The sequence below is a fragment of the Arachis ipaensis genome, chromosome B7, assembly GCF_059453495.1.
Source record: "Arachis ipaensis isolate K30076 ecotype BB chromosome B7, ASM5945349v1, whole genome shotgun sequence".
Taxonomy (NCBI): Eukaryota; Viridiplantae; Streptophyta; class Magnoliopsida; order Fabales; family Fabaceae; genus Arachis; species Arachis ipaensis.
Genome location: NC_142442.1, coordinates 140,892,703 through 140,904,699, shown reverse-complemented (window position 1 = coordinate 140,904,699; position 11,997 = coordinate 140,892,703). Strand labels below are relative to the sequence as shown.

Sequence of the window (11,997 nt, the reverse complement as noted above, 5' to 3'; positions counted from 1 at the left end):
GAGAGAGAAAGAATAAGGGAGATGAGAGAGAGAAGAGAAGAATAGCGATCGAGATTGAATTGATGAGCAAAAGTTAACGAGGCAATCTGTGAACTCACACTTCCGCTAGTTACTAATGATCTATATATAGTATATACACATACCCATCACCTAACTCAACTAATTTAACACTTCCAAAAATATGTAGAAAATATCTGTCTCAACAACTTCTAACTAATTAATTGACTAAGCTAGCTAATATAAGTAACCAACTAATTGTGTTTAATAAGCTAGTCAAGTCACAAAGAGGATTTGGGAAGAGAAACTAGAGGAAATGAGCAAAATAAAAAACTGTGCGTTGTTATTGGAGAAGAGGATTTGGGGAGAAATCTTAAAGTGAGTGAGTGATAGCACAGAGGATTTGGGGCGAGAAGTTGAGAAAGAGTGAGCAAAATCCTGACGTTGTTATTGGAGAAGAGAATTTCACAAGAAGCTAGATAAAGCAGTATACAAGAAACATAACAAATTACTGCATCAATATTCAATAAACTAACACTATAAAAATACGATCATTTGTATATATTGTCCCAAAATATTGGCTACAATAAGCAAATATTGCTAGTGGTGGAGCTTTTTCTATATTTTGAATTTAGAATCTGAGGATTGATTTTAAACGATGACACAGTCACTATAAATGTAGATGCCAAAATTTATGGTGGAACTGATAAATAAATGTATCCGATTACAAATTTACAATCATAATTATTATCATGATAAAAACAGCTCACAATGCAGAACAGTGTGAGGAAAAAAACAGAGCACTTGTTTTGGTTTCACTTCTAAGAAAAAGATTTAAAAAAAAAAAGTCAAAGCCGTCAACGGGACTGGTCCCTTTCCAGCCCCCACCGCCTGACACGTAGCTGAAACCCTAAGGCCGCGGCAAGAAACCTAACCGTCTGCGGCGGAGAAAGAACCGCCACGACCTTGCTAACCGTAGCCACCCTCAACTCATCCGCTCTCTGAAAAAGCTCTCCCACGGCGTTCCTCATCCCCCCCATAGACTCATCAAGCTCATCAATCTCCCCATCCAACAACCTCCCCACTCTCCTAGCGCGTTGCAACACGCGCGGACTAGCCACGCTCTCCTGAAACGCCGCCATTGCAGCAGAAAGCTCCCTCTCCCCGGTCCTAGTCTCCGCCCTGACCCTCTCAATCGCACGGATCTGGTCCGCCGTGAGATCTTGAAGAGCGGTGTCGGCGAGGCGGAGGATTAAGGAAGGCTTGTAGTCTCCCATCCACAGAAGTGCTCGCTCGTAGGTGGAGAGCCAGGTGGGAGAGAAGAGAAGCAAAACGTCGTCGTTTTGGAGGCGTGTTTTGTGCTCGAAGTATTGTTGGTAGTGGGAGATAACGGATTCAATGAGAGCGGTGTGTTTGTGTTGGGAGTCGGGAGCGTTGGAAAGTGTGAGAAGCTCGTCGAGGAGAGTCTGTTTGCGTTGGATCCATCCTTCGTAGAAGGCGTGAAACTGTTGCTGCGAGTTTGTTGGCATTGTCGTGTGCAGTGTTGAAATGTGTTATGTCCTCATTTATAGTGAGATTTTTGTAATTTTAATTTCATTTCTTAGCGGGTAAGATTTTTTGGGAGGGAGGAAGTGAGTGAAGCTAATGGCGGTGGTTGGGAGGAAGCACCCAAGCACGAGTGTTCCTGTCGAGGTTGGTTGATGAGGAGCCAATAAAATATTTATACAAGCTATATAATAGAGGTTTACGAAGTATTAGAGATATAATTATTAGTGTTATTTTTTCATCAGTTGAAGTTTTTGGGATGAGTGGTATCATGACATACTATTAAAATTTTAGATCCAAAAGATCAAGAGTTCGATTTATTATCCGTAATACTTGAATGATTATTTTAAATAGTATGGGAGATGTTCATTTTGTAACTCATATAATCCATTGTACAAATAAGTCATTCTCTTTCTAGTGGGACTCTTTTTTTTTTGCATGTGTTTTAAGAATATATTTATGTGATTAATTAATATAAAATATATAAACAATGCTATAAAAATAAATTTTTTTGCATTTTTTACAAATAAGAATTTTAAAGTAAAAAAAATTAGTAAAATAATAAAATAAAAAATTAATCACTTTTTAATTAAAATAATAAAATATATATTTTATGAAAGTTATAAAATTAATAACGAGTAAAATTTTTTTATTATTTTATTAATTTTTTCATTTTAAAAGATCTAAATTTTTTCTTACGTTATGTTTTAATCAAAAGTCTTTAGTTTAAATTTCATCAATATAACTTTAGAAATTGATCTGAATGTTAACTCATTTTTTTTCTATAGATTGATGGTAAGAAATCTGTTTATCCATAAGTATAATATTACTAATAATAGGTAAATTAAATAATTTAATTTTTTATTTTAATTAATATAATAAAATAGTGAATATTGTTTATTATATAGAGCTATAAAATATTCTGAAATTGGAAATATGAAATAATCTGAACATAAATCCGAATCTCGAGTCGTGTTTGTCTGAAGTTTCAACTCTGAATGTTGGAAGTTTTAAGAATAGGTTTTTAAGGAATAAATTATTTGTTTTTATGATATATATTTTTTGATATATCTGTAATGAAAAACTATTATTTTGTTTTAAATTAAATTTTAAAAATTATTATTAAAAAGTCTATTTATAATTAAAAATTTAATTAAAAAATAATAAATTCATATTAGTGATATATTAACCAATAAATAGTATAAAACAAATGACTTAATTATCGTTATCATCGAATTCGAATTCATATAATGGACAATTTTCGGTTCATTTGGTATTATACAATGATTTTGTTTTGAACTAATTTTCGATTCATTCGAGACGCAAGTGTTTCTAAAATCGAATTTATATAATGGATAATTTTCGGTTCATTTTAGTATTATACAATAGTTTCATTTTGATAATATTTTCGGTTCATTCGAGACGCAGGTGTTTCTGAATTCGAATTTATATAATGAACCATTTTCGGTTCATTTGGTATTATACAATGATTTCGTTTTGATAATATTTTCGATTCATTCAATCACCACAAAGAATCAAAATCAATAAAGATGTTAGAAAAATGTTGGTGTTGTTGGTGATGACGATAATGATGATGGAGGAGGAAGAAGAAAATGAAGGAGGAGATAAAAAAAATTCAAATAAAAAAGAAACAGGAGGAGGAGGAGGAGAAGGAAGATGAGGAAATAGATGTAGTGGTATGGTGGTGATGACAATAACAGTAATGAAAAAAAGATGAAAAAAGGAGAAGGAGAAGAAGAAGTGAGAGGAGAAGGAGGAAAAAGAAGAAGAAGATGAAGTCTCACCGCGTAAACTAAATAACTTGGATGAACTTGATATAAAATTATTTGAATGTATAGCGAAATTCTTAAAAAATACCGTAGATAACAACAAAAATTAATAAAATATCATTTTAGAATAATATTTAAATTTATATATATTGAAAATCTAAATAAATTTTATGTATCCACTCAATCTTAGGATACTAAAATTAATTATTTTTTAAATTCATAATTTAAAAAGTCATTTTTAACGCATAAATTTAATTACATAATTGTATAAAAAATTTATATTATTAAAAATTAAACTCTTTAAAATATACATGAGTCCTAAATGAATTTTTATATTTTTGTAAAAATTTTTTTTATTTTTATAAAAATATAAATTTATTTTTTTCACGTTGGCCTAATTAAATTTAAAAGATACATATTTTTAGTCTTTGTAATAAGTTTTTTTTAATTAATAATGTAATAAAAAAATTTATTAATAGTATATGTTAAAGTTATTATTAGTCTAAATTTAGAAAGTTTTTTATTTTAATAAATATACAATAAATATATCAAAAACTAAATTTGTATCTTTCTATATAAAATTTTTTTAGTTAATAAATTTAGCATCTTTACTTAGAATACACATTAGCTAAATTTAAATTATAATTGTAACAATGTAAGCATTAAGTAAGTACATTTGAAATATTTTTATTTATAGTAATTAATTTGCAATAAATATTTTATTATTTATTATATTTAATATTGTGAGAAAAAGATTATAGAAGAAAAATAGCTACCGACGAAAACTGAAATATAACCCATTACGTATTATAAAATTATTTTTTTATTTTTAAAAATAGCAATAGATATTGAGAGTAAGGGAAAATAAATAAATAAATAATCCAAAAAAAATTATTGTTTTATTATCTAGTCGGTCGGAGTTGCCACTAATCTCATTTTGGATCACAGACACTGATTTTTTTTTTTTTTTCACATTAACAGTTGGGCACGTTATCAAACTTATCATATGGCACGTGAAAGGGTACGGCACAGAAAGAGAGAACCCCATGTTTGATTAGGCTAATTTTTTTTTATATTGTATAAATATATGTAATATATTGTTATGGGAAGATTAGGTGTTTTTTTTATATGGTGTTTTATTTAAATCGGATGGTCCGATTTGTTTGAAAAAAAAAGTAAAGTACAAATTGGAGGGTCCGATTTGTTTGATAAAAAAAAAGAGTAAAGTATCGTTTTTGTTCCCAACGTTTGGGGTAAATCCTATTTGTGTCCCTAACGTTTAAATCGTCCTATTTGTATCCTTAACGTTTATAAAAGTGATTCAATGTTATCCTACTATCAATTATACTAACAAATCAGATTATATTTTTCAATTATTCTCACTTGAATGTATTCATTCTCAATTAGGTCTCACTTGTATGTGGTCGATTTTAATATTATACCCACTATTTGTGTTTAGATTCAATTATGTCCATAGAAAAGTGAATTATGTAAATGTTGTAGGAATTAGTATCAACATTTGATGAGCTATTTTTCGGAGTATATCATCGATTCTATCCTAGACATTTGTATTCTAACTTCAAGAAGATATTTTTAAAACTCAAACTAAAGCGCTCATGATGTGTAATTGACGACAGGATAAGATTGAATCACTTTTACAAACGTTAGGAATACAAATAGGACGATTTAAACGTTAGGGACACAAATAGAATTTACCCCAAACGTTGGGGACAAAAACGATACTTTACTCTAAAAAAAACTACAAATCGCATGGTCCATTTTGTATTTTTTATTTTTTTTATTTTTTTAAATAGAAATCGGACAGTCCGATTTCAACAGTAAAATTTTTTTTATTTTTAAAAACACAAATCGAACCATCCGATTTGTGATTGTTGATTTTAAAAATGAAACAAATCGAAAGGACGGATTTGTTCACACCATAACAATGAAAAACTCATCTCTTCTTCCATCATTGTGAGATACACTCAACTCTCCCCACACACAAAATAATAAGCGGTTTGATTATCACCTTCGTCATTCCTTTCGTACTGGTCTTTGACGACCAAATTGGACAAATTATTGCGATCTCTGCTATTTTTGCTGCATAATTTCTTTCTTTTTCCCAATAAAAGGTTACGGCAACAATGACTATGATGAGATATAAAACCTTGAGTATACTGCTAGTATTTATTATTCAAATATTTTATAATTGCATTGATTTTAGTGACTTATTTGAATATATTATTAGTTATTAAAATTGTTAAATTTGTAAGTTTAAGTAAATTCGTAAAATTGATCGGTTAGATTTGACTCTCAAATTATCTTATAAATTCGTACGAATTTATTGATTATAATTTTTAAAAAAATAATATATATCATATATAATATAATATTTATTTAAAAATAGACATTTAAATTTAATAATTTCAAACTCAAAATACATCATAAATTAAAATAGTACATTAGTACAACAATTATAACAAATATTTTATTAGAACATACATTCATATCTTTCGTGATACTGCATATAGTTCAACTAGAATACGAGTTTTGTTAGGTAGATAATGACTTTTATAAACAATGTGAACAATGTGTTTTAGAATTAATTCAATAAAATAAAAAAATTCTACACCCCAAATTATTTCTTAAACTTTAATATTAGGATAACCATCTACACACCTAGTAAATTGAACATCTAATCATTGTTAACTGTTCATGAGTAAATCGAATAAAAAAAAACCATCCAATTAAAAATAATGAATATAATCATCTGCATACATATTGAATTAAACATCCGACATATCTATTATTCACATTGTTTAGTATTCTCATTGTCTACCGATAATTTTTCCTAGAATACACACAAGAAAAGCTTCATAATCATAACACAAGGGAAAAAAACAACAAACCAATAATTAAATGTTCCAATAAATTAAAAATCTAAAACTGAAATTTTCTAATGCCTTCATCTTTCATGGCATTAACATCATCATCTTCACCCTCTTCATCAGAAACATCATTTTTTACAGGTTCAGGTTCGAACATGTCCAACAGAATCATTATCATTTACATGTTCGTGTTAACAATGAATTAATCAATTAACAATTATCAGAAAATTAACAACTATATCACAGAATTAAGTTAATAATGAATTAATCAATTAACAACTATCACAAAAATTCACACATTCAGTAACAAATAATAACTATCAATCTATCACAAAATACAGAATACAGAACAAATAAAAAATAGAAATAATTAAATTGTAAATTTCTTGCAGTTCTCAAGCTTTTGAAACATTAGAGAAACTATGAAACTACGGATTTATAGTGAAATATAGATTAACAATTATTATTTCTCTCTTTTGAAACATATTTGATCGAAGCAGAGAAACCAGGCGTAGTTGTGCAGAGAGACAATCGGTGGCTGTGCGCGAACGAACGATGGCAGCGCAACGGACGGCAGAGGGTACGACGACAGTGTGGCGAATGACAGATGCTCCAAGCCTCCACTTGAAGAGAAACCGAAGGTAAACAGAATAGAGAGCGAGAATAAAGAGAAATAGAGCAGACTCAGCAGAGAATAAAGAGCAAACGATGGACGGGAAGATGGATAGAGGTCACTGAGAGAGTGAGACAATGAGAGAATGATGGAGATTAGAAAGGGAGAGAAGAGTGGGTAGCGAGCCAATTAGGGTTAGGGTTGTTACTCTTCTTTTATTTTGGGCCAAGTAGATGCAAGCTTGTACGACACCGGGCAGGATGCCTCACTCTAGCACCTCTTTGAGGCTGATGTGTGGGATGATCAACTGGCAGATCCACTCCAAATACAGATGGAGGCGTCCCTTCCATGGTGAACTAAATGTCATATAAACTGCTTGCAGGCTCTTTAAGGTTGACTGTCAACTGTGGCTGGTACTCAGGCATCTCAGCCTAGCCCTCCCTCATCTGTGGTGGGTAAATTGGAATCCGAGGCTGAACCTCTGGCATATGCGGATGGTACTTTGGAATCTGCGATTGAACCTCTGGCATCTGCGGATGGTACTTCGGAATCTGAGACTGAACCTTTGACATCTGATGCTGGTAATGCTGACCATCGTCATCCCGTATGATCATCGTGAAGTCGGCATAGAACTGCGATCCACCCAAGTGATCGTCAATTCCTATGGTCAAGGTAGTGCTAGCCAAGTTAGCATACATCTGGGTGCTGATGTCATGGAATACCTGAGTGCTCGATGCATGGGAAACTGTGCCCCCGGATCCCAGCCTCTATCTCTCCACCAGCACCATGATCAAACTGGTGACCATGCATTGTGCCGGCGGGGCTATCACTGTGCCCAACTGCTGCACTCCTCGGTCCAGCACCCCGGCGTCTCGCACCACTCCGACGTACACGATGGTCGCCCTGTCCTCCTTTGTCACCACCAGCTTCCTACTCTTGCATCATATCGTTCAGCCATTACCACTTCTGATCAGTAGATCCTGTACCAATGCGTTCACATGCCTGTTATCAGGCACATCCGACACTAGTACCCTAGTGGGCACTTACGACGATCCTCTGTGAAAGACATCGTTCAGAATCTCCTCCGTCCTAGGATCGGCAAATGTGGCATCCGATGACAGAAACCTATGTGTTACACGGTACCGCATGTCTAAGAACTCAATAGAAGGACCTGGATCAACCACTCTCTGAATACTCAGAACAGAATCAACTCTGTTATCCCAATGCAATTGCCATGTCTGAAAATAAGTCAGGAACCACCTATCTCCATCCCTACCATCCTTGCCATGAAGCTAGTCTATGTTCAGGCTGGTCAGGTACATGCTGTACGCCGCCGAACTGTGGGACCATCCTATCAACTTGATGCCACTTAATCACGGCAAAATATATCAGGCTAGTGACTGCCTGCCATAACCGACTGTTGCTTCTCAGCTAGAATCTTTGGATGAACAACAAGTACGTCAAGCGTAGCATAAGGCTCCCACACAATCTAAAAATTCCAACAGAATCTACCATTAGAACACTATATACAGACATGTCGGTGAACAGGTAGTGAAACTTTGAACCACACACAAACAACTTACTTCTCAACTACCCAACCGGTCTAATGCAAGGCAAAACTGGATAATTCTTTGCTCTTTCCCGTCAGATGTGGGTAAATAAGTGGCCCACCTAGACGATAATAATGTGATATGAATGTTTAATCCGAGATCTAAAATGTTAATAACTTGAAACAAATAATGAAACCCTAAGTGCAATCGATCGATACCTAGATGCCAACGGAAAACAAAAGTCGTCAAATCCATGTGGCCTGAGAGTGGGGAACCGCCAGAAGATTCAAGACTGTAGTAGCTGTAGGGGGCTTAGCAAGTTCGTGATATTTCTGTTGGCCACCCAACACATGCATCGGTATAGCCATGCCAACGCAACTGAATCCCAGCTATAAGTGCCCATCTCGTCAAGTCCCGCCACAAATGGCAACCACCGAATATGTACCCGATTTGCACTCTTGTCACCAAACAGCTGAGTGGATAGCAGCATCATAATGTATGCACATGCGTATATGCGTATAGTATCCTCACTTGCATTTGCTGGTAGCACCCTGAACCTCTCATGGAACCATGTGAAGTGGACTGTGAATTGCTTGACTTTATCCGACGGCGACAGCTTGCTGAACAACTTCTGAAATCACTCCCAAGCCGGTTTGCCATCCTCCATAAAATGTTGCCCCCGAACGCTGTAAATACACCTACTTGGCTGCATGATGTGAAAAAAATAACCATACCCAAATTAAATTCTAATACTTACAAGTCTAAACCATAATTTATAATCCGATACAACAACTACGAGTGTCTTATCTATCTAATCTTAACTAAAATTTTAGATATAGTTCTCTTTACATTATTTTTAAAACTAATTTTATTAAAATAGAGAAATAATACGTATGAACTTACATAAAATTTGAAACAAATCTTAATGTACTTCAGAACAAATAAAAAATATCCAACTTTTAAATTTATAAGTTCTGGATTTTAAAAGTTAAAGTTTAAAATTAAAAGTTTAAAATTTAAATCTTAAATTTTAAATAATAAATTACGAATCTTAAATTCTATATCTAAAATTTAAGTCTTAAATTTTAAATACTAAACTACAAACCTTCTAAATTTAAAATTTTAAATCTTAATTTTCAAATACTATATTTAAAATTTTAACCTACAAATCTTAAACTCTGTATTTAAAATTTGAATCATAAATCTCAAATATTAAAGGACAAACCTTCTACATTTAAAATTTTAAATCTTTATTTTCAAATACTAAGCTACAAACCTTAAATTTTGTATTCTAATTCCTGCACCCTATATACTATATTTTATGTTATAAACTTTAACACTTAAAAGAAAACAAACTTACCTTTTCATTGATACTGCCAGCAATGTGAGCAATGATGTTGAGTCGGTACAAACTGCCCTTAGTCCGCCATGGTCCCGCTTGAAAATGACGCCTCTAGGAGTCTCAAGTGGCCAAATTCTCTCGAAGTCTTTTCCATATTCTCTCAATCCACAACATTCTCTCTAAACTTTTGGTTTCAATTGAAATGAAGAATCCGCTACTGCCTCCATCGGATTTATAGGCACATGTAAACCGCTACATTTACCTGCAATTTGTGAATGAGTCATTTGTAAAGAAATCGTTATAGGGTACCGCAATTTTTTCATTGTTACATTTCTTTAGAAACTGTTACAGAGTGCTACAAAGTGTAGCGGTTTCTCTTCACACGCGTTCTAATGTAAACCACTACACCTTTTTACGATTTTTATAGTAATGCAAATGTTGTATTTGCGTCTGCAATATTTAAATATTGTATTCTAATAATTATGATTTTTAAACAATTTAAATGAGTAATTTGTCCTAAATTTTAAGCACAGAAGTAGAAGTATAAATAAAAATGAGTAAGTTTTAGAATTTAAGTATAAGGAAAAATAAGATTATATGTATGAAATTTTTATAATTTAATCTTTATTTTTCTAATTTTAATTTTGATTTTTTAACTATATTTTAAATTTATTTACAACAAGAATATTATAAGAGTTTATTATATGTAAGAGTTACTAAATATGTCATCACTTTTATAATAATTTTTGTTTAGTTGATGGCAGAATAATATTAAATTATTTTCAAAACAGTCAGTATAAAAATGAAAAAAAAATCAGGAAAAATGTTGATATTTATTCAAATATTTGAAACAAATTTAATAGTTTATTGGTATAAAATATAAATGTTTAAGTAAAAATATTCTAGTTAAAATTATATAAAAAATATAAACACAAATCACCCAAATGCATATTTTTATATAAATCTAATGAGATATATTCAATTTGTAAATTTTTTAGTAAATCGAAACTGATCAATTCGAATTACCAAAAAGAATACAAATATGTCAGAATCGATTTATGCATGCATGTCAGTCACTCAATAAATCGAATCAATTACGTTCTATTTATGCCTACAAAATTTCGTCCTTAGTAATTCGAAATAGGCTAGTTACGTTCAATTTATACATACAAGATTTCGTCTCTAATAATTTGAAATAGGCTGTTTCGATTTACTCTAGAATTAGTTTTTATATAAACTCAAGATGATTAACTCTCCCTTGAATTTAAACAAGAAATTGGAATAATATTTGAATATGAGTTAAATTATAATTTATATTTAAATTTAAATTAAACAGTTTTTTTTATGATTTTTTATTTATTTAATATTTATAGATGGAAAATATTTTTTATCATATGTAATAAATAACAAATTTACATAATAAATATATAGATATTTTATTCTAATCACTTGTCTTGATTTTAAACAAGTTAATAGACATTTGTTACTATGCATACCAAAATAAATAACATATGAATTTCATGAATCAAAATTAATTGTTCTTATATAAAAACCGAAAAAATATGTATAATTTAGAGACAAATTATTTATTTAAACTTATTAAATTCTATATTATAAAAGAATTTTTAACCAGTAAAATTATTTTTATGTAGCAGCTATTTATAAATACGGATAATCAAAATATAAATTATTATAAGAGGCAGCAATTTTTTAGTATACAAAGAATAAAGTAGTAAACTACTACGGAGAATGAAATTTTATGACCATAAAAATTTTCACTCTATAAGATATATAATTATTTATATATTTTGTTGGATAAATTAAATTTTTGAAGTTAAATAATTTCATAATCTAATATTCTAAAGTTTATGGTAATAGAATATGAAAACGTACTCCAACCAGCATAAGATTTAATATATTTTACAAAAATAAAAAATATATAATATAACAATAATTTTTTCATATTAAATAATTATATCTAAAATAAGTCTTAAAATAAAAAATAGAACTTATAACTAATTCAACATGGTTTATGAATATTTTAATAGTTAGTACATGTTATACATCTATATATTATTAAATATATCAATATTACATGCTATTTTAAATAATTTTTTTTATGTTTATTTTTATTTATCTTAATTTTTAGATAACAAAAATTAAATTTTTAATATTTTATTATAAAAATTTTTTATAATTTTTTTTATTTATCTTAAATTGTTAGATAACAAAAATCGAAACAACCTGTTTCGAATTACCAGAGGCGAAATCT

At 30.6% G+C, this 11,997-nt stretch overlaps 1 protein-coding gene across 1 annotated transcript; it reads right to left on the bottom strand.

Annotated features, from left to right (window-relative positions):
• Positions 1 to 704: 704 nt before the first annotated feature.
• Positions 705 to 1,676, bottom strand: LOC107608486 (protein RESPONSE TO ABA AND SALT 1). The gene has a single exon (XM_016310263.3). The coding sequence runs from the start codon at positions 1,524 to 1,526 to the stop codon at positions 855 to 857; it is 672 nt and encodes a 223-aa protein (XP_016165749.1). The 5' UTR covers positions 1,527 to 1,676; the 3' UTR covers positions 705 to 854.
• Positions 1,677 to 11,997: the final 10,321 nt, after the last annotated feature.